The 23,071-nt window shown below is 58.2% G+C and overlaps 1 protein-coding gene across 5 annotated transcripts in view; it reads left to right on the plus strand.

The window, feature by feature from the left end:
- Positions 1-148: 148 nt before the first annotated feature.
- Positions 149-23,071, plus strand: part of LOC142473271 (uncharacterized) — a 53,174-nt gene continuing 30,251 nt past the window's right edge. For all 5 annotated transcript variants that reach the window (XM_075580473.1, XM_075580474.1, XM_075580476.1 and 2 more), the window contains exons 1-2: positions 149-172; positions 12,381-12,507. In XM_075580473.1, coding sequence (XP_075436588.1) covers positions 155-172; positions 12,381-12,507 — 145 coding nt within the window. In that variant the 5' untranslated portion in view covers positions 149-154. The remainder of the gene's footprint in view (positions 173-12,380; positions 12,508-23,071) is intronic.

Genomic DNA, 23,071 nt, shown 5'->3' on the forward strand with positions numbered 1-23,071 from the left:
TGGAGCACCATGTCTGCAGGGGGGAAGGTGAGGGGGGGGAGCACCATGTCTGCAGGGGGGAAGGTGGGGGGTGAGCACTGTGTCTGCAGGGGGGGAAGGTGAGGGGGGGGGGAGCTCCGTGTCTGCAGGGGGGAAGGTGAGGGGGGGGAGCACCATGTCTGCAGGGGGGAAGGTGAGGGGGGGGAGCACCATGTCCTGCAAGGGGGGGGAGCACCATGTCTGCAGGGGGGGGAGCACCGTGTCTGCAGGGGGGGGAGCACCGTGTCTGCAGGGGGGAAGGTGAGGGGGGGCACCGTGTCTGCAGGGGGGGGGGAAGGTGGGGGGGGGAGCAGCATGTCTGCAGGGGGAAGGTGAGGGGGGGAGCACCATGTCTGCAGGGGGAAAGGTGAGAGGGGGGGGAGCACCGTGTCTGCAGGGGGGAACACCTTCCCCCCTGCAGACACGGTGCTCCCCCCCTCTCACCTTCCCGGGGGGGGAGCACCGTGTCTGCAGGGGGGAAGGTGAGACGGGGGAGCACCGTGTCTGCAGGAGGGGGGGAGCACCGTGTCTGCAGGGGGGAAGGTGAGAGGGGGGGGAGCACCGTGTCTGCAGGGGGGATTGTGAGGGGGGGGGGAGCACGTGTCTGCAGGCGGGAAGGTGAGACGGGGGGCCGCACCGTGTCTGCAGGGGGGGGAGCAGAGTGTCTGCAGGGGGGAAGGTGAAAGGGGGGAGCACGTGTCTGCAGGGGGGAAGGTGAGGGGGGAGCATCATGTCTGCAGGGGGGAAGGTGGGGGGAGCATCATGTCTTCAGGGGGGAAGGTTGAGGGGGGGAGCACCGTGTCTGCAGGGGAAGGTGAGGGGGGGGGGAGCACCGTGTCTGCAGGGGGGAAGGTGAGGGGGGAGGAGCACCGTGTCTACAGGAGGAAGGTGAGGGGGTTGAGCACCGTGTCTACAGGGTAGGAAGGTGAGGGGGGGGAGCACCGTGTCTGCAGGGGGGAAGGTGAGGGTGGGAGCCGTGGGAGCCGTGTCTGCAGGGGGGATTTGACGGTTATCTTCGGATTTGGCCCCCCCCCCCCCCGGACGTGGGTTAAGCTGTAGAGGGGATTAGATGGCATTACATTAGCAGAGATCTGGGGGGGGGGGGGGGGGGGGGGGGGCGCTGGCATTACATTAGCAGAGATCTGGGGGGGGGGGCGCTGGCATTACATTAGCAGAGATCTGGGGGGGAGCGCTGGCATTACATTAGCAGAGATCTGGGGGGGGGGGGGGCGCTGGCATTACATTAGCAGAGATCTGGGGGGGGGGCGCTGGCATTACATTAGCGCAGATCTGGGGGGGGGGGCGCTGGAATTACATTAGCAGAGATCTGGGGGGGGGGGGCGCTGGCATTACATTAGCAGAGATCTGGGGGGTCGCTGGCATAACATTAGCAGAAATCTGGGGGGGGCGCTGGCATTACATTAGCAGAGATCTGGGGGGGACGCTGGCATTACATTAGCAGAGATCTGGGGGGGGCGCTGGCATTACATTAGCAGAGATCTGAGGGGGGGCGCTGGCATTACATTAGCAGAGATCTGGGGGGGGCGCTGGCATTACATTAGCAGAGATCTGGGGGGGGACGCTGGCATTACATTAGCAGAGATCTGGGGGGGGACGCTGGCATTACATTAGCAGAGATCTGAGGGGGGGCGCTGGCATTACATTAGCAGAGATCTGGGGGGGACGCTGGCATTACATTAGCAGAGATCTGGGGGGGGCGCTGGGCATTACATTAGCAGAGATCTGGGGGGGGCGCTGGCATTACATTAGCAGAGATCTGGGGGGGGGGCGCTGGCATTACATTAGCAGAGATCTGGGGGGGGGGCGCTGGCATTACATTAGCAGAGATCTGGGGGGTGGGCGCTGGGCATTACATTAGCAGAGATCTGGGGGGGGGGGGCGCTGGCATTACATTAGCAGAGATCTGGGGGGGGGGGGCGCTGGCATTACATTAGCAGAGATCTGGGGGAGGGGGTGGCGGCTGGCATTACATTAGCAAAGATCTGGGGGGGGGGCGCTGGCATTACATTAGCAGAGATCTGGGGGGGGGCGCTGGCATTACATTAGCAGAGATCTGGGGGGGGGGCGCTGGCATTAAATTAGCAGAGATCTGGGGGGGGGGGGCGCTGGCATTACATTAGCAGAGATCTGGGGGGGACGCTGGCATTACATTAGCAGAGATCTGGGGGGGACGCTGGCATTACATTAGCAGAGATCTGAGGGGGGGGCGCTGGCATTACATTAGCAGAGATCTGGGGGGGACGCTGGCATTACATTAGCAGAGATCTGGGGGGGGCGCTGGCATTACATTAGCAGAGATCTGGGGGGCGGCGCTGGCATTACATTAGCAGAGATCTGGGGGGGGGGCGCTGGCATTACATTAGCAGAGATCTGGGGGGGGGGCGCTGGCATTACATTAGCAGAGATCTGGGGGGGGGCGCTGGCATTACATTAGCAGAGATCTGGGGGGGGCGCTGGCATTACATTAGCAGAGATCTGGGGGGGGCGCTGGCATTACATTAGCAGAGATCTGGGGGGTGGGCGCTGGCATTACATTAGCAGAGATCTGGGGGGGGGGCGCTGGGCATTACATTAGCAGAGATCTGGGGGGGGGCGCTGGCATTACATTAGCAGAGATCTGGGGGGGGGGTTGGCGCTGGCATTACATTAGCAAAGATCTGGGGGGGGGGGCGCTGGCATTACATTAGCAGAGATCTGGGGGGGGGGGGCGCTGGCATTACATTAGCAGAGATCTGGGGGGGGCGCTGGCATTACATTAGCAGAGATCTGGGGGGGGGCGCTGGCATTACATTAGCAGAGATCTGGGGGGGGGGGGGCGCTGGCATTAAATTAGCAGAGATCTGGGGGGGGGGGCGCTTGGGCATTACATTAGCAGAGATCTGGGGGGGGGCGCTGGCATTACATTAGCAGAGATCTGGGGGGGGGTGCTGGCATTACATTAGCAGAGATCTGGGGGGGGGGGCGCTGGCATTACATTAGCAGAGATCTGGGGGGGGCGCTGGCATTACATTAGCAGAGATCTGGGGGGGGGGCTGGCATTACATTAGCAGAGATCTGGGGGGGGGGGGCGCTGGCATTACATTAGCATAGATCTGGGGGGGGGCGCTGGCATTACATTAGCAGAGATCTGGGGGGGGGGGCGCTGGCATTACATTAGCAGAGATCTGGGGGGGGCGCTGGCATTTACATTAGCAGAGATCTGGGGGGGGTGCTGGCATTACATTAGCAGAGATCTGGGGGGGGGGCGCTGGCATTACATTAGCAGAGATCTGGGGGGGGGCGCTGGCATTACATTAGCAGCGATCTGGGGGGGGGGCGCTGGCATTACATTAGCAGAGATCTGGGGGGGCGCTGGCATTACATTAGCAGAGATCTGGGGGGGGTGCGTGGCATTACATTAGCAGCGATCTGGGGGGGGGGGGGCGCTGGCATTACATTAGCAGAGATCTGGGGGGGGGCGCTGGCATTACATTAGCAGAGATCTGGGGGGGGGCGCTGGCATTACATTAGCAGAGATCTGGGGGGGGGCGCTGGCATTACATTAGCAGAGATCTGGGGGGGGGCGCTGGCATTACATTAGCAGAGATCTGGGGGGGGGGGGGCGCTGGCATTACATTAGCAGAGATCTGGGGGGGGTGCTGGGCATTACCATTAGCAGAGATCTGGGGGGGGGCGCTGGCATTACATTAGCAGAGATCTGGGGGGGGCGCTGGCATTACATTAGCAGAGATCTGGGGGGGGCGCTGGCATTACATTAGCAGAGATCTGGGGGGGGCGCTGGCATTACATTAGCAGAGATCTGGGGGGGGGCGCTGGCATTACATTAGCAGAGATCTGGGGGGGGGGGGCGCTGGCATTACATTAGCAGAGATCTGGGGAGGGGGCGCTGGCATTACATTAGCAGAGATCTGGGGGGGGCGCTGGCATTAACATTAGTAGAGATCTGGGGGGGGGGCTGGCATTACATTAGCAGAGATCTGGGGGGGGGGCGCTGGCATTACATTAGCAGAGATCTGGGGTGGGGGCGCTGGCATTACATTAGCAGAGATCTGGGGGGGGGCGCTGGCATTACATTAGCAGAGATCTGGGGGGGCGCTGGCGCTGGCATTACATTAGCAGAGATCTGGGGGGGGGTGCTGGCATTACATTAGCAGAGATCTGGGGGGGCGCTGGCATTACATTAGCAGAGATCTGGGGGGGGCGCTGGCATTACATTAGCAGAGATCTGGGGGGGGCGCTGGCATTACATTAGCAGAGATCTGGGGGGGGGCAGCTGGCATTACATTAGCAGAGATCTGGGGGGTGGGCGCTGGCATTACATTAGCAGAGATCTGGGGGGTGGGCGCTGGCATTACATTAGCAGAGATCTGGGGGGGCGCTGGGCGCTGGCATTACATTAGCAAAGATCTGGGGGGGTGGGTGCTGGCATTAACCATTAGCAGAGATTTGGGGGGGGCGCTGGCATTACATTAGCAGAGATCTGGGGGGGGGGCGCTGGCATTACATTAGCAGAGATCTGGGGGGTTGGGCGCTGGCATTACATTAGCAGAGATCTGGGGGGGCGGGCGCTGGCATTACATTAGCAGAGATCTGGGGGGCGGGGTGCTGGCATTACATTAGCAGAGATTTGGGGGGGGCGCTGGCATTACATTAGCAGAGATCTGGGGGGGGGGCGCTGGCATTACATTAGCAGAGATCTGGGGGTGGGCGCTGGCATTACATTAGCAGAGATCTGGGGGGGGGCGCTGGCATTACATTAGCAGAGATCTGGGGGCGGGGCGCTGGCATTACATTAGCAGAGATCTGGGGGGGCGGGTGCTGGCATTACATTAGCAGAGATTTGGGGGGGGGGCGCTGGCATTACATTAGCAAAGATCTGGGGGGGGGCGCTGGCATTACATTAGCAGAGATCTGGGGGTGGGCGCTGGCATTACATTAGCAGAGATCTGGGGGGGGGGCGCTGGCATTACATTAGCAGAGATCTGGGGGGGGGCGCTGGGCATTACATTAGCAGTGATCTGGGGGGGGGGCGCTTGGCATTACATTAGCAGAGATCTTGGGGGGGGGGGCGCTGGCATTACATTAGCAGAGATCTGGGGGGGGTGGCGCTGGCATTACATTAGCAGAGATCTGGGGGGGGGCGCTGGCATTACATTAGCAGAGATCTGGGGGGGGGCGCTGGCATTACATTAGCAGAGATCTGGGGGGGGGGCGCTGGCATTACATTAGCAGAGATCTGGGGGGGGGCGCTGGCATTACATTAGCAGAGATCTGGGGGGGGGCGCTGGCATTACATTAGCAGAGATCTGGGGGGGGGGCGCTGGCATTACATTAGCAGAGATCTGGGGGGGGGGGGCGCTGGCATTACATTAGCAGAGATCTGGGGGGGGCGGGGCGCTGGCATTACATTAGCAGAGATCTGGGGGGGGCGGGTGCTGGCATTACATTAGCAGAGATTTGGGGGGGGCGCTGGCATTACATTAGCAAAGATCTGGGGGGGGGGCGCTGGCATTACATTAGCAGAGATCTGGGGGTGGGCGCTGGCATTACATTAGCAGAAATCTGGGGGGGGGGCGCTGGCATTACATTAGCAGAGATCTGGGGGGGGGCGCTGGCATTACATTAGCAGTGATCTGGGGGGGGGCGCTGGCATTACATTAGCAGAGATCTTGGGGGGGGGCGCTGGCATTACATTAGCAGAGATTTGGGGGGGGGTGGCGCTGGCATTACATTAGCAGAGATCTGGGGGGGGGGCGCTGGCATTACATTAGCAGAGATCTGGGGGGGGGGGCGCTGGCATTACATTAGCAGAGATCTGGGGGGGGGGGGCGCTGGCATTACATTAGCAGAGATCTGGGGGGGGGCGCTGGCATTACATTAGCAGAGATCTGGGGGGGGGCGCTGGCATTACATTAGCAGAGATCTGGGGGGGGGGCGCTGTGCATTACATTAGCAGAGATCTGGGGGGGGGCGCTGGCATTACATTAGCAGAGATCTGGGGGGGGCCTGGCATTACATTAGCAGAGATCTGGGAGGGGGGGCGCTGGTATTACATTAGCAGAGATCTGGGGGGGGGGGCGATGGCATTACATTAGCAGAGATCTGGGGGGGGCGATGGCATTACATTAGCAGAGATCTGGGGGGGGCGCTGGCATTACATTAGCAGAGATCTGGGGGGGGGCGCTGGCATTACATTAGCAGAGATCTGGGGGGGGGGGCGCTGGCATTACATTAGCAGAGATCTGGGGGGGGGGCGCTGGCATTACATTAGCAGAGATCTGGGGGGTGGGGGGCGCTGGCATTACATTAGCAGAGATCTGGGGGGGGGCGCTGGCATTACATTAGCAGAGATCTGGGGGGGGGGGCGCTGGCATTACATTAGCAGAGATCTGGGGGGGGGGGCGCTGGCATTACATTAGCAGAGATCTGGGGGGGGGGGGGGGGCGCTGGCATTACATTAGCAGAGATCTGGGGGGGGGGGGGGCGCTGGCATTACATTAGCAGAGATCTGGGGGGGGCGCTGGCATTACATTAGCAGAGATCTGGGGGGGGGGGGCGCTGGCGCTGGCATTACATTAGCAGAGATCTGGGGGGGGGGGCGCTGGCGCTGGCATTACATTAGCAGAGATCTGGGGGGGGCGCTGGCATTACATTAGCAGAGATCTGGGGGGGGGGCGCTGGGCATTACATTAGCAGAGATCTGGGGGGGGCGCTGGCATTACATTAGCAGAGATCTGGGGGGTGGGGGGCGCTGGCATTACATTAGCAGAGATCTGGGGGGGGCGCTGGCATTACATTAGCAGAGATCTGGGGGGGGGGCGCTGGCATTACATTAGCAGAGATCTGGGGGGGGGGCGCTGGCATTACATTAGCAGAGATCTGGGGGGGGTGCTGGCATTACATTAGCAGAGATCTGGGGGGGGGGGGCACTGGCATTACATTAGCAGAGATCTGGGGGGGCGCTGGCATTACATTAGCAGAGATCTGGGGGGGGGCGCTGGCGCTGGCATTACATTAGCAGAGATCTGGGGGGGGGGCGCTGGCATTACATTAGCAGAGATCTGGGGGGGGGGGCGCTGGCATTACATTAGCAGAGATCTGGGGGGGGCGCTGGCATTACATTAGCAGAGATCTGGGGGGGGCGCTGGCATTACATTAGCAGAGATCTGGGGGGGGGGGCGCTGGCATTACATTAGCAGAGATCTGGGGGGGGGTTGCTGGCATTACATTAGCAGAGATCTGGGGGGGGGGGCTGGCACTACATTAGCAGAGATCTGGGGGGGGGCGCTGGCATTACATTAGCAGAGATCTGGGGGGGGGGCGCTGGCATTACATTAGCAGAGATCTGGGGGGGGCGCTGGCATTACATTAGCAGAGATCTGGGGGGGGGCGCTGGCATTACATTAGCAGAGATCTTGGGGGGGCGCTGGCATTACATTAGCAGAGATCTGGGGGGGGCGCTGGCATTACATTAGCAGAGATCTGGGGGGGGGGGCGCTGGCATTACATTAGCAGAGATCTGGGGGGGGGGGGCGCTGGCATTACATTAGCAGAGATCTGGGGGGGAGCGCTGGCATTACATTAGCAGAGATCTGGGGGAGGGGCGCTGGCATTACATTAGCAGAGATCTGGGGGGGGGGGCGCTGGCATTACATTAGCAGAGATATGGGGGGGGGCGCTGGCATTACATTAGCAGAGATCTGGGGGGGGGCGCTGGCATTACATTAGCAGAGATCTGGGGGGGGGAGGGGCGCTGGCGCTGGCATTACATTAGCAGAGATCTGGGGGGGGGGGGGGCGCTGGCATTACATTAGCAGAGATCTGGGGGGGGGGCGCTGGCATTACATTAGCAGAGATCTGGGGGGGGGGGGGCGCTGGCATTACATTAGCAGAGATCTGGGGGGGGGGGGCGCTGGCATTACATTAGCAGAGATCTGGGGGGGCGCTGGCATTACATTAGCAGAGATCTGGGGGGGGGGGGGCGCTGGCATTACATTAGCAGAGATCTGGGGGGGGTGGCGCTGGCATTACATTAGCAGAGATCTGGGGGGGGGGCGCTGGCATTACATTAGCAGAGGACCTGGGGGGGGGGCGCTGGCATTACATTAGCAGAGATCTGGGGGGGGGGCGCTGGCATTACATTAGCAGAGATCTGGGGGGGGGCGCTGGCATTACATTAGCAGAGATCTGGGGGGGGGGCGCTGCATTACATTAGCAGAGATCTGGGGGGGGGCGCTGGCATTACATTAGCAGAGATCTGGGGGGGGCGCTGGCATTACATTAGCAGAGATCTGGGGGGGCGCTGGCGCTGGCATTACATTAGCAGAGATCTGGGGGGGGGGGCGCTGGCATTACATTAGCAGAGATCTGGGGGGGGGGCGCTGGCATTACGTTAGCAGAGATCTGGGTGGGGGCGGCTGGCATTACGTTAGCAGAGATCTGGGGGGGGGGGGCGCTGGCATTACATTAGCAGAGATCTGGGGGGGGCGCTGGCATTACATTAGCAGAGATCTGGGGGGGCCGCTAGCATTACATTAGCAGAGATCTGGGGGGGGGGCGCTGGCATTACATTAGCACAGATCTGGGGGGGGCGCTGGCATTTCATTTGCAGAGATCTGGGGGGGGAGCGCTGGCATTACATTAGCAGAGATCTGGGGGGGGGCGCTGGCATTACATTAGCAGAGATCTGGGAGGGGGCGCTGGCATTACATTAGCAGAGATCTGGGGGGGTGGGCGCTGGCATTACATTAGCAGAGATTTTAGGGGGGGGGGGGCGCTGGCATTACATTAGCAGAGATTTGGGGGCGCTCCTGGCATTACATTAGCAGAGATTTGTGCCATATGCTGAAATGTTGGTGCTGTACCCTGAGATATCGGGTGGCGGGGTGTCCTGCTCAGTCCCCCTGAGATATCGGGTGACGGGGTGTCCTGCTCAGTCCCCCTGAGATATCGGGGTGACGGTGTGTCCTGCTCAGTCCCCCTGAGATATCGGGTGACAGGGTGTCCTGCTCAGTCCCCCTGAGATATCGGGTGACGGTGTGTCCTGCTCAGTCCCCCTGAGATATCGGGGTGACGGGGTGTCCTGCTCAGTCCCCCTGAGATATCGGGTGACGGGGGTGTCCTGCTCAGTCCCCCTGAGATATCGGGTGACGGGGTGTCCTGCTCAGTCCCCCTGAGATATCGGGTGACGGGGTGTCCTGCTCAGTCCCCCTGACATATCGGGTGACGGGGGTGTCCAGCTCAGTCCCCCCTGAGATATCGGGTGACGGGGTGTCATGCTCAGTCCCCCTGAGATATCGGGTGGCGGGGTGTCCTGCTCAGTCCCCCTGAGATATCGGGTGGCGGGGTGTCCTGCTCAGTCCCCCTGAGATATCGGGTGACGGGGGTGTCCTGCTCAGTCCCCCTGAGATATCGGGTGACGGGGTGTCCTGCTCAGTCCCCCTGAGATATCGGGTGACGGGGTGTCCTGCTCAGTCCCCCTGAGATATCGGGGGTGACGGGGTGTCCCTGCTCAGTCCCCCTGAGATATCGGGTGACGGGGTGTCCTGCTCAGTCCCCCCTGAGATATCGGGTGACGGGGTGTCCTGCTCAGTCCCCCTGAGATATCGGGTGACGGGGGTGTCCTGCTCAGTCCCCCTGAGATATCGGGTGACGGGGTGTCCTGTTCAGTCCCCCCTGAGATATCGGGTGACGGGGGTGTCCTGCTCAGTCCCCCTGAGATTTCGGGTGACGGGGTGTCCTGCTCAGTCCCCCTGAGATATCGGGTGACGGGGTGTCCTGCTCAGTCCCCCCTGAGATATCGGGTGACGGGGTGTCCTGCTCAGTCCCCCTGAGATATCGGGTGACGGGGTGTCCTGCTCAGTCCCCCTGAGATATCGGGTGACGGGGTGTCCTGCTCAGTCCCCCCTGAGATATCGGGTGACGGGGTGTCCTGCTCAGTCCCCCTGAGATATCGGGTGACGGGGTGTCCTGCTCAGTCCCCCTGAGATTTCGGGTGACGGGGTGTCCTGCTCAGTCCCCCTGAGATTTTCGGGTGACGGGGTGTCCTGCTCAGTCCCCCTGAGATATCGGGTGACGGGGTGTCCTGCTCAGTCCCCCTGAGATATCGGGTGACGGGGTGTCCTGCTCAGTCCCCCCTGAGATATCGGGTGACGGGGTGTCCTGCTCAGTCCCCCTGAGATTTCGGGGTGACGGGGTGTCCTGCTCAGTCCCCCTGAGATTTCGGGTGACGGGGTGTCCTGCTCAGTCCCCCTGAGATATCGGGGTGACGGGGTGTCCTGCTCAGTCCCCCTGAGATATCGGGTGACGGGGTGTCCTGCTCAGTCCCCCTGAGATATCGGGTGACGGGGTGTCCTGCTCAGTCCCCCTGAGATATCGGGGTGACGGGGTGTCCTGCTCAGTCCCCCTGAGATATCGGGTGACGGGGTGTCCTGCTCAGTCCCCCTGAGATATCGGGGTGACGGGGTGTCCTGCTCAGTCCCCCTGAGATATCGGGTGACGGGGGTGTCCAGCTCAGTCCCCCCTGAGATATCGGGTGACGGGGTGTCATGCTCAGTCCCCCTGAGATATCGGGTGGCGGGGTGTCCTGCTCAGTCCCCCTGAGATATCGGGTGACGGGGTGTCCTGCTCTGTCCCCCTGAGATATCGGGTGACGGGGTGTCCTGCTCAGTCCCCCCTGAGATATCGGGTGACGGGGTGTCCTGCTCAGTCCCCCTGAGATATCGGGTGACGGGGTGTCCTGCTCAGTCCCCCTGAGATATCGGGTGACGGGGTGTCCTGCTCAGTCCCCCTGAGATATCGGGTGACGGGGTGTCCTGCTCAGTCCCCCTGAGATATCGGGGTGACGGGGGTGTCCTGCTCAGTCCCCCTGAGATATCGGGTGACGGGGGTGTCCTGCTCAGTCCCCCTGAGATATCGGGTGACGGGGTGTCCTGCTCAGTCCCCCTGAGATTTCGGGTGACGGGGTGTCCTGCTCAGTCCCCCTGAGATTCGGGTGACGGGGTGTCCTGCTCAGTCCCCCTGAGATATCGGGTGACGGGGGTGTCCTGCTCAGTCCCCCCTGAGATATCGGGTGACGGGGGTGTCCTGCTCAGGTCCCCCTGAGATATCGGGTGACGGGGTGTCCTGCTCAGTCCCCCTGAGATATCGGGTGACGGGGTGTCCTGCTCAGTCCCCCTGAGATATCGGGTGACGGGGTGTCCTGCTCAGTCCCCCTGAGATATCGGGTGACGGGGTGTCCTGCTCAGTCCCCCTGAGATATCGGGTGATGGGGTGTCCAGCTCAGTCCCCCCTGAGATATCGGGGTGACGGGTGTCATGCTCAGTCCCCCTGAGATATCGGGTGGCGGGGGTGTCCTGCTCAGTCCCCTGAGATATCGGGGTGACGGGGTGTCCTGCTCTGTCCCCCTGAGATATCGGGTGACGGGGTGTCCTGCTCAGTCCCCCCTGAGATATCGGGTGACGGGGGTGTCCTGCTCAGTCCCCCTGAGATATCGGGTGACGGGGTGTCCTGCTCAGTCCCCCTGAGATATCGGGGGTGACGGGGTGTCCTGCTCAGTCCCCCTGAGATATCGGGTGACGGGGTGTCCTGCTCAGTCCCCCTGAGATATCGGGTGACGGGGTGTCCTGCTCAGTCCCCCCTGAGATATCGGGTGACGGGGTGTCCTGCTCAGTCCCCCTGAGATATCGGGTGACGGGGTGTCCTGCTCAGTCCCCCTGAGATTCGGGTGACGGGGTGTCCTGCTCAGTCCCCCTGAGATTTCGGGTGACGGGGTGTCCTGCTCAGTCCCCCCTGAGATATCGGGTGACGGGGTGTCCTGCTCAGTCCCCCTGAGATATCGGGTGACGGGGTGTCCTGCTCAGTCCCCCTGAGATATCGGGTGACGGGGTGTCCTGCTCAGTCCCCCTGAGATATCGGGTGACGGGGTGTCCTGCTCAGTCCCCCTGAGATATCGGGTGACGGGGTGTCCTGCTCAGTCCCCCTGAGATATCGGGGTGACGGGGTGTCCTGCTCAGTCCCCTTCCATGGTCTGTGTCTGCTCCCTTCCTGGAAGTTCTGCATTCACGGCACCTTCTACTCACACTGGGGGGGGGGGGGGTTCTCTTTGTCCTGGTGGGACGTGGAGCAGGAGGTGCTGATCGGGGGATACTTTGTGTTTCTGGGGCCGGTGACATTGGGGGGGGGGGGTCTCTCTTTGTCCTGGTGGGACGTGGAGCAGGAGGTGCTGATCGGGGGATACTTTGTGTTTCTGGGGCCGGTGACATTGGGGGGGGGGGGGTCTCTCTTTGTCCTGGTGGGACGTGGAGCAGGAGGTGCTGATCGGGGGATACTTTGTGTTTCAGGGGCCGGTGACGTTTGAGGACGTCGCGGTGCGTTTCTCGGAGGAGGAATGGGAGTATTTAGAAGAATGGCAGAAGCAGCTTTATAAGGAGGTCATGATGGACAATTACCGGACCCTCCGCTCTTTGGGTAAGGAGAGCGGGGCGCTCGGGGTGACGAGGGGGGTGTGTGACCTGGGTGTGGAGTGGAGGATGCTTTGGGTGAGCAGGTCATTAATGTAACCCCTCTTCCCAGGTAGTGCGGAAGTATGTAGGACAGAGTGAGGGCCTGAAGCCCCCAGTGTGTGTGTTAACGTGTGGGGTCTTACCCCAGGGAGGCGCTTATTAGCGTGTTGTGCTCTGGTGCAGATAAGGCCCTGTTTATACCCAAAGTGGCCAGGCGTGCGCCAAAACAAATCCATGGTTTCCACTCCGCGCGTGCGAACGAGACGGATAAGCGTGCACATTTTTAGAGCAGGGAAAATTGATTTCCCCAAGCGATGACCACGTCACGTGTGTGGATCAGCCAATGAGGGCGAACCGCTCCCGTGATGTCATGGCCACGCCTCCCTGTTGCCTCCCGATGCCTCCCGCCTGCAGTGCAGGTTTCAGACGGTGCATCGCCCTGAGTGAGCGAGGGCCCGACCGCCGGTGTAATCAAGGCCTAACACAGCGGGGACTCTCTTCACTGTGTGTGTGTGTGTGTGTGTGTGTGTGTGTGTGTGTGTGTGTGTGTGTGTGTCAGCCCATGACTCTCTTCAGTGTGTGTGTGTGTCTGTCTCTGCATTTTTGCCGCAGGCGTGCCGTCATGGCCGCCTAATCAACATGCGGTTCTTTAACCCTTTCCCCCTTCAATTCTAATGCTCCCCGCCTAAAGTTCAAATCCCTCGCCCTCCCCTGCTTGGTTGAGGGATTTCCCCTCCCCCCCGAGTTGGTCGCGGCGCCCCCCGGAGGAGGAGCAGCAGCTGAGACTCCTGCAGGAACTGGACGCGGCGCCTTCTCCCGAGCTATGGAGCAGCCGGTCCCGGCTCTCCTCCCTCAGAGAGAGAAGCCCTGCCCAAGCACCTTCATCCTTACAGTTGTGTTATCATTAGACACACTTATGGACTTGTGGCTTGCAATTGATTCTCCCCCCCCCCCCCCATATCTTTAACTTATTGTATGTTACCGTTGTGTTGTGTGTGCGCGGTAACACAGGTTACCACCCCGGCACTTCTTTATATATGATACTTTCTCATTTCTTGATTAGAGGATCGCTGATCTCCTCCTTTTGTGCGTGTGTCACGTGCATCAATACACACTTGCAGGTACCCGTCACACATGTAATCAACAGCACAACAACACATGGTAATATCACTGCGCAGTAGTCCCATAGTCCTGTGGTATGGTCCGGTGGCCCAGAGGTTAAACTAGTGGGCCACGGTTAGTGCCGGCACAGAGTTGGGGCTTATACAGGTTGGAGAAAACCAGTTGTGGTTGCGAGCCTGATGTGTATATAGCGGTGGCTGGTCAGTTACTGAGTCACTCCGAGCGAAACAGGAGTAGATGTGGGATAGAGTCTTCTTCTCAGAGTCCTGTTTGTGTAAGTTGGGAGCGATCTCCTTGGTGCTTTACTCCAACTACTCATGACTTGATGGCCCTGCTCGTCTCGATCCCTCCACAGTTTGTCACTGGATCGCGCTCTTCCTCCCTTTCAGGTATGACCGGATCAGAACACCTGCTGCAGTCCTACTTCTCCGGTCTTGGGAAACGGATCTTGCTAGTTCTCCCTTCTCCGTAGGTCTGTCTCTCACACACAGCCCCTCCCTGTTTGTGTAGGTAAACACTGGGTCCTAAACCCCAATGTTTTCCCCTGTCCATAGGTGTGCTGACGGGTTGCTTATCCTGCCGACTACGCCAAATGCGCCGACAGGAAATACTTGTTCAAAATGTACTGGTAAAAATGCTTGTTCAGATTGTCAATATCACCCACGATTATGGCAAAAAGCAAGAATCCGCTCGTGCTGTCTTTAGTGGTCTGCGTCACCAACAAGTACACACCTGGGGACGCCCACACCAATTGTTAGTCAACTATTGTTTATTGAAATACTTGGCTGCGGACAGTGTTAGCCGTTGGTATACCCCACACCCTGCACAGGTGCCTGGCAATTAGTTATTCTTCTGCGATCGTGTATTCCCCAACACAAATAGCACGACTTGACCGTTGGCCTTGTTCACGGACAACGTCCTGCCCCCCGCTCCCAAGACAAAGCTTGTATACTCTTATCTCAGGGAATGGGGGAGAGGGTCCTCCCCTAGCGAAGTCAACCACACACTCACTAGCACATTAACTATTTGAGTGCCAGCCACGAAACTAAGACAGTCACTGTAAAAGAGGAACTAAACTGTGACATACAAAACCAGCTATTTACCAATTCAGCACAGTAAGCATTATTAGTTCATCCATTACACACCTAAAGTTAACCCCTAACATGCCTAGGCCATCAGAAACGTCAGTCTCCCTACAATAGGCGTTTGCATTAACTGCCTGATAATGTTCTCAGCCCTGTGCTGTTAGTAGGGTAGACAAGCATCTTCCATACACATAGCCGGGGCCCGACAAACTGGGGAAAAACCCACTCGCTCCACCAAAAATACTCCCTCACCCCCCTCCCTTCCTCATGATTCTTACCTGCGGCGGCATCCGACAGCAAGGTGCGGCCTTCTGTCTTCTCCCCTGCAAATTGATTTTTCCCCTGCAGCTCCAGGTAAAATGGCCGTGTGGCCATGGCAACGGGATGCGGCAGCGTCACGTAACATGGCGCTGTGTCACGTAGTGTCCTGTTGTCATTTTAACTAGAGCTGCAGGGGGGAAAAGATCAATTTTGAAGAGGAAGACGGAGAAGGCTGAGGGACGCCGCCGCATTAAGCACTCGACAGCAGCCAAAATGCACTCGCGCATGGCGATCGGGCGAGTGTATTTGTCGAGCCCTGCACATATATACATATATATATATATATATATATATATATATATATATATATATATATATATATATATATATATAATGAGGAAGAAAGAGGGGGATAGATACCACATACACAACCCAAAATATAAACCGATACCACAATGCCAGCTGGTAAGCCCCTAATGTAAGAGAGCTTGCGGTGCTCCAGGGAAATATAATGATATAAAGGAATAAATAATCCCTTTAGGGAGCACTCGGGGTTAACAAACCATGAAAAATGTTATTAATGACCAGAAATTATGAAAACAAGGATGTAAATTTTAAAAGAATCACAGGGGCAACCTGACAAAGGCCCTAAATGAGCCTACAGATGCAGTAGCTAATAAATATCTCCATGAGAGAGAATGCACATAGACTATCTCTAGGGTGATATTTGGACACTTGTAAAACTAAACTGCCACCAAAGGCTTCCCCTCACTTTGAGTAGAATACATAAAACCTTAACTGTTAACTGTTTACCTACAGTATTAATACTCACCACCTGTTTGTCGGCCTTGTTCTGGTCACCGGTGTACAACCTCTTTGGCGGTCGTCATCGGGGAGGACTTCCGATCAGAGTAGTAGACATCCTTGCTCACTATTGGCATTAATGGTCTACGCCCACACAATCTTGGTGGTCTTGCGTTGGCGTCTGCATTGGAAGACCTGGATAAGAGGCGGTCCTCGTAGTCCAGACCTGTGTTCTTTGCTTGAGGTTAAGATGTGTCCAATTCCCGTTGGCGTCTCATCTCATCCACGCACTAGGCGGTCTGCATTGGAAGACCTGGATAAAAGGTAGTCCTCGTAGTCCAGACCTCCTCGTAGTCCAGACCTGTGTTCTTTGCCCGAGGTTAAGATGTGTCCAATTCCCATTGGTGGTCACCAATGAAATCACTGTATACAAAGCAGCTGAATAACTCATCGCTTATTACTAATAGGGCCTCACAGAATATGTTCCAGTGTGTGCACACAACAGCCCTCCTACATATATATTATATTCATACATATATTCATACATATTATATTCATACATTAAAACCGTTTCTTTCCAAAAAGTGAGAAACGTTTCTCGATACACAAATCAATGTCTCCGTATTTCTGCTTCTCTCTCACACACGGGGGCATTCCCAAATGAGGAGTAGCAGGGTTCCTTCAGAGTCTCTGATACTAGCGCAGCTGAACCTGGTGACGTCACCACGGGGGAGCTCGCGTTCCACCACGGACTCCAAGCACGCCAAGCTCTGCGAAAAGCATCAGGAGTGGGTGTGGCCTCCAAGGGGACTCCAGTAAATGGCCTACTTAGCCACTAATAAGCTCCTGAAGTTACAGCCGTACTTCTGTAAAGCGGGTGCAGCGTAAGGACGACCTTTGTAAAAGGATAGTACATAATACAATGCAAAAAGAACCCCCCGATTAAAAAAACCCCGGAGCAATGAGGAATCCCAAAATATAGGAACGGAAATCCTCATTGTGAAAAAAACTAAAAAAATACAGTGATGAGGTTCCCAAAAATCTCATGCTTCCTCCACCATTTCTTCTGTGATGCTGTCACGGGGGACTCCTGTGGCGGGTAGGATCTCGGTGGCCGGAACAGCAGAAGTGTAGTAGGGATCACAATCAGAGGGTCCGAGGCAGGCGGCAGACAGCGCAGTCGGGTAACAAGCAGAGGTCGGCAACGAGGAGACTGGAACAGAACAGGGGAGCAGGAACAGGTCTGGGGGCAGGGACTGAGACCAGGGAGCAGGGACTGAGACCGGGGAGCAGGGACTGAGACTAGGGAACAAACAGGGACAAGCCAGATTACCAGCAAGGGCCTTTACTAAGAACAGAATCAAATACAGGACGGGTATAGGAACAGATCAGGATCAGAGACAGAAGCATGTGCAATGGAGTCTGACTCAAAACAAAGGCAAAGAACCAAACAGGAAGCAGAGGCTATAAAGGACAGAGACAGGAGCAACAAGAAGACCGGCATACAGAGGAACCCCAGAGCCCACAGAAGGCAGCAGCACACCCGGTGGACAAAGAAGAACTATGGCTAGGCAGGAGGTCTAGGAGACCCTGACAGATGCTTTGACCAATAAATAAGTACCGTATTGGCCCGAATATAGCGCGGCCACGCACATAATACGACCCGAACGTTGTGAAGGTGAAATGCGGAAGGTGTTCGGCTGCGCTTATAGTGCGAGGACAGTTTTCGGAAGGACATTTTTAGGGGGAAAAAACCAGCCCTATATTCAGGCGATATGGTAGGGCAGGCCTGCACAACTCCAGTCATACTGAGCCACTAATTGAGCCAGCTGTGCTGAAGTAGGGATATCCTGAAAACCTGTCCTGTTTGCGGCCCCCGAGGACTGGAGTTGTGCAGGTCTGTGGTAGGGGTTAAAAATATGTGCGTGTGTGCAATAAGCACTACCCTAATTGGTGTACATGTATTAAGTGATAGTGTCAATAATGTAATTAAAGGGTGCTGTATATGTAAACAACACTATGGTGTTAATAAATATATGCAAACTGATTTATATATACACACAATCATACAATATAACAGTGACAAATAAACAGATAAACAAATCCTACTGTGATTCACAAAGTAACCATCTCATAGCCAAACTTCCAGGCAAAACGCGTGGGGAACGTGGGCCACTTCCTCGTGGGTGCGCGGAAAGACGAACCTAGAACAGAAAACGTGCACAATACATTGTATAACAACATTACAAGGTTACATAGTTACACAGTACATGAGGTTCCAAAGAGATACAGAGTAAGGTCCTCAAATCCTGAGCAGCCGATCACACCAGGGGAAAGTATCTCGGCGCCTGCGCTCTGCTGCCGCAGTTACAGTCACAGCGGAGGACACGAGGGGAAAGTATCTCAGCGCCTGCGCTCTGCTGCCGCAGTTACAGTCACAGCGGAGGACACGAGGGGAAAGTATCTCGGCGCCTGCGCTCTGCTGCCGCAGTTACAGTCACAGCGGAGGACACGAGGGGAAAGTATCTCAGCGCCTGCGCTCTGCTGCCGCAGTTACAGTCACAGCGGAGGACACGAGGGGAAAGTATCTCAGCGCCTGCGCTCTGCTGCCGCAGTTACAGTCACAGCGGAGGACACGAGGGGAAAGTATCTCAGCGCCTGCGCTCTGCTGCCGCAGTCACAGTCACAGCGGAGGACACGAGGGGAAAGTATCTCAGCGTCTGCGCTCTGCTGCCGCAGTTACAGTCACAGCGGAGGACACGAGGGGAAAGTATCTCAGCGCCTGCGCTCTGCTGCCGCAGTTACAGTCACAGCGGAGGACACGAGGGGAAAGTATCTCAGCGCCTGCGCTCTGCTGCCGCAGTTACAGTCACAGCGGAGGACACGAGGGGAAAGTATCTCAGCGCCTGCGCTCTGCTGCCGCAGTTACAGTCACAGCGGAGGACACGGGGGGAAAGTATCTCAGCGCCTGCGCTCTGCTGCCGCAGTTACAGCCACAGCGGAGGACACGGGGGGAAAGTATCTCAGCGCCTGCGCTCTGCTGCCGCAGTTACAGTCACAGCGGAGGACACGAGGGGAAAGTATCTCAGCGTCTGCGCTCTGCTGCCGCAGTTACAGTCACTGCGGAGGACACGAGGGGAAAGTATCTCAGCGCCTGCGCTCTGCTGCCGCAGTTACAGTCACAGCGGAGGACACCAGGGGAAAGTATCTCAGCGTCTGCGCTCTGCTGCCGCAGTTACAGTCACAGCGGAGGACACGAGGGGAAAGTATCTCAGCGTCTGCGCTCTGCTGCCGCAGTTACAGTCACAGCGGAGGACACGAGGGGAAAGTATCTCAGCGTCTGCGCTCTGCTGCCGCAGTTACAGTCACAGTGGAGGACACGAGGGGAAAGTATCTCAGCGTCTGCGCTCTGCTGCCGCAGTTACAGTCACAGCGGAGGACACGAGGGGAAAGTATCTCGGCGTCTGCGCTCTGCTGCCGCAGTTACAGTCACAGCGGAGGACACGAGGGAAAGTATCTCAGCGTCTGCGCTCTGCTGCCGCAGTTACAGTCACAGCGGAGGACACGAGGGAAAGTATCTCAGCGTCTGCGCTCTGCTGCCGCAGTTACAGTCACAGCGGAGGACACGAGGGGAAAGTATCTCAGCGTCTGCGCTCTGCTGCCGCAGTTACAGTCACAGCGGAGGACACGAGGGGAAAGTATCTCGGCGTCTGCGCTCTGCTGCCGCAGTTACAGTCACAGCGGAGGACACGAGGGGAAAGTATCTCAGCGTCTGCGCTCTGCTGCCACAGTTACAGTCACAGCGGAGGACACGAGGGGAAAGTATCTCAGCGCCTGCGCTCTGCTGCCGCAGTTACATTCACAGCGGAGGACACGAGGGGAAAGTATCTCAGCGTCTGCGCTCTGCTGCCGCAGTTACAGTCACAGCGGAGGACACGAGGGGAAAGTATCTCGGCGTCTGCGCTCTGCTGCCGCAGTTACAGTCACAGCGGAGGACACGAGGGGAAAGTATCTCGGCGTCTGCGCTCTGCTGCCGCAGTTACAGTCACAGCGGAGGACACGAGGGGAAAGTATCTCAGCGCCTGCGCTCTGCTGCCGCAGTTACGGTCACAGCGGAGGACACGAGGGGAAAGTATCTCGGCGTCTGCGCTCTGCTGCCGCAGTTACAGTCATAGTGAGGACACGAGGGGAAAGTATCTCAGCGTCTGCGCTCTGCTGCCGCAGTTACGGTCACAGCGGAGGACACGAGGGGAAAGTATCTCAGCGTCCGCGCTCTGCTGCCGCAGTTACAGTCACAGCGGAGGACACGAGGGGAAAGTATCTCAGCGTCTGCGCTCTGCTGCCGCAGTTACGGTCACAGCGGAGGACACGAGGGGAAAGTATCTCAGCGTCTGCGCTCTGCTGCCACAGTTACAGTCACAGCGGAGGACACGAGTCGAAAGTATCTCAGCGTCTGCGCTCTGCTTCCGCAGTTACAGTCACAGCGGAGGACACGAGGGGAAAGTATCTCAGCGTCTGCGCTCTGCTGCCGCAGTTACAGTCACAGAGGAGGACACGAGGGGAAAGTATCTCAGCGTCTGCGCTCTGCTGCCGCAGTTACAGTGGAGGACACGAGGGGAAAGTATCTCGGCGTCTGCGCTCTGCTGCCGCAGTTACAGTGGAGGACACGAGGGGAAAGTATCTCGGCGCCTGCGCTCTGCTGCCGCAGTTACAGTCACAGCGGAGGACACGGGAGAAAGTATCTCAGCGCCTGCGCTCTGCTGCCGCAGTTACAGTCACAGCGGAGGACACGAGGGGAAAGTATCTCAGCACCTGCTCTCTACTGCCGCAGTTACAGTCACAGCGGAGGACACGAGGGGAAAGTATCTCAGCGTCTGCGCTCTGCTGCCGCAGTCACAGCGGAGGACACGAGGGGAAAGTATCTCAGCGCCTGCGCTCTGCTGCCGCAGTTACAGTCACAGCGGAGGACACGGGGGAAAGTATCTCAGCGCCTGCGCTCTGCTGCCGCAGTTACAGTCACAGCGGAGGACACGAGGGAAAGTATCTCAGCGCCTGCGCTCTGCTGCCGCAGTTACAGTCACAGCGGAGGACACGAGGGGAAAGTATCTCAGCGTCTGCGCTCTGCTGCCGCAGTTACAGTCACAGCGGAGGACACGAGGGGAAAGTATCTCAGCGTCTGCGCTCTGCTGCCGCAGTTACATTCACAGCGGAGGACACGAGGGGATAGTATCTCAGCGTCTGCGCTCTGCTGCCGCAGATACAGTCACAGCGGAGGACACGAGGGAAAGTATCTCAGCGTCTGCGCTCTGCTGCCGCAGATACAGTCACAGCGGAGGACACGAGGGGAAAGTATCTCGGCGCCTGCGCTCTGCTGCCGCAGTTACAGTCACAGCGGAGGACACGAGGGGAAAGTATCTCAGCGCCTGCGCTCTGCTGCCGCAGTTACAGTCACAGCGGAGGACACGAGGGGAAAGTATCTCAGCGTCTGCGCTCTGCTGCCGCAGTTACAGTCACAGCGGAGAACACGAGGGGAAAGTATCTCAGCGCCTGCGCTCTGCTGCCGCAGTTACAGTCACAGCGGAGGACACGAGGGGAAAGTATCTCAGCGCCTGCGCTCTGCTGCCGCAGTTACATTCCCAGCGGAGGACACGAGGGGAAAGTATCTCAGCGCCTGCGCTCTGCTGCCGCAGTTACAGTCACAGCGGAGGACACGAGGGGAAAGTATCTCAGCGTCTGCGCTCTGCTGCCGCAGTTACAGTCACAGCGGAGGACACGAGGGGAAAGTATCTCGGCGTCTGCGCTCTGCTGCCGCAGTTACATTCACAGCGGAGGACACGAGGGGAAAGTATCTCAGCGCCTGCGCTCTGCTGCCGCAGTTACAGTCACAGCGGAGGACACGAGGGGAAAGTATCTCAGCGTCTGCGCTCTGCTGCCGCAGTTACAGTCACAGCGGAGGACACGAGGGGAAAGTATCTCAGCGCCTGCGCTCTGCTGCCGCAGTTACAGTCACAGTGGAGGACACGAGGGGAAAGTATCTCAGCGTCTGCGCTCTGCTGCCGCAGTTACAGTCACAGCGGAGGACACGAGGGGAAAGTATCTCAGCGCCTGCGCTCTGCTGCCGCAGTTACAGTCACAGCGGAGGGGAAAGTATCTCAGCGCCTGCGCTCTGCTGCCGCAGTTACAGTCACAGCGGAGGACACGAGGGGAAAGTATCTCGGCGTCTGCGCTCTGCTGCCGCAGTTACAGTCACAGCGGAGGACACGAGGGGAAAGTATCTCGGCGTCTGCGCTCTGCTGCCACAGTTACATTCACAGCGGAGGACACGAGGGGAAAGTATCTCAGCGTCTGCGCTCTGCTGCCGCAGTTACAGTCACAGCGGAGGACACGAGGGGAAAGTATCTCAGCGTCTGCGCTCTGCTGCCGCAGTTACGGTCACAGCGGAGGACACGAGGGGAAAGTATCTCAGCGTCTGCGCTCTGCTGCCGCAGTTACAGTCACAGCGGAGGACACGAGGGGAAAGTATCTCAGCGTCTGCGCTCTGCTGCCGCAGTTACAGTCACAGCGGAGGACACGAGGGGAAAGTATCTCGGCGTCTGCGCTCTGCTGCTGCAGTTACAGTCACAGCGGAGGACACGAGGGGAAAGTATCTCAGCGCCTGCGCTCTGCTGCCGCAGTTACGGTCACAGCGGAGGACACGAGGGGAAAGTATCTCAGCGTCTGCGCTCTGCTGCCGCAGTTACAGTCATAGTGAGGACACGAGGGGAAAGTATCTCAGCGTCTGCGCTCTGCTGCCGCAGTTACAGTCACAGCGGAGGACACGAGGGGAAAGTATCTCAGCGTCTGCGCTCTGCTGCCGCAGTTACGGTCACAGCGGAGGACACGAGGGGAAAGTATCTCAGCGTCTGCGCTCTGCTGCCACAGTTACAGTCACAGCGGAGGACACGAGTCGAAAGTATCTCAGCGTCTGCGCTCTGCTGCCGCAGTTACAGTGGAGGACACGAGGGGAAAGTATCTCAGCGCCTGCGCTCTGCTGCCGCAGTTACAGTCACAGCGGAGGACACGGGGGAAAGTATCTCAGCGCCTGCGCTCTGCTGCCGCAGTTACAGTCACAGCGGAGGACACGAGGGAAAGTATCTCAGCGTCTGCGCTCTGCTGCCTCAGTTACAGTCACAGCGGAGGACACGGGGGGAAAGTATCTCAGCACCTGCTCTCTGCTGCCGCAGTTACAGTCACAGCGGAGGACACCAGGGGAAAGTA

The sequence above is a fragment of the Ascaphus truei genome (assembly GCF_040206685.1).
Source record: "Ascaphus truei isolate aAscTru1 chromosome 2 unlocalized genomic scaffold, aAscTru1.hap1 SUPER_2_unloc_2, whole genome shotgun sequence".
Taxonomy (NCBI): domain Eukaryota; kingdom Metazoa; phylum Chordata; class Amphibia; order Anura; family Ascaphidae; genus Ascaphus; species Ascaphus truei.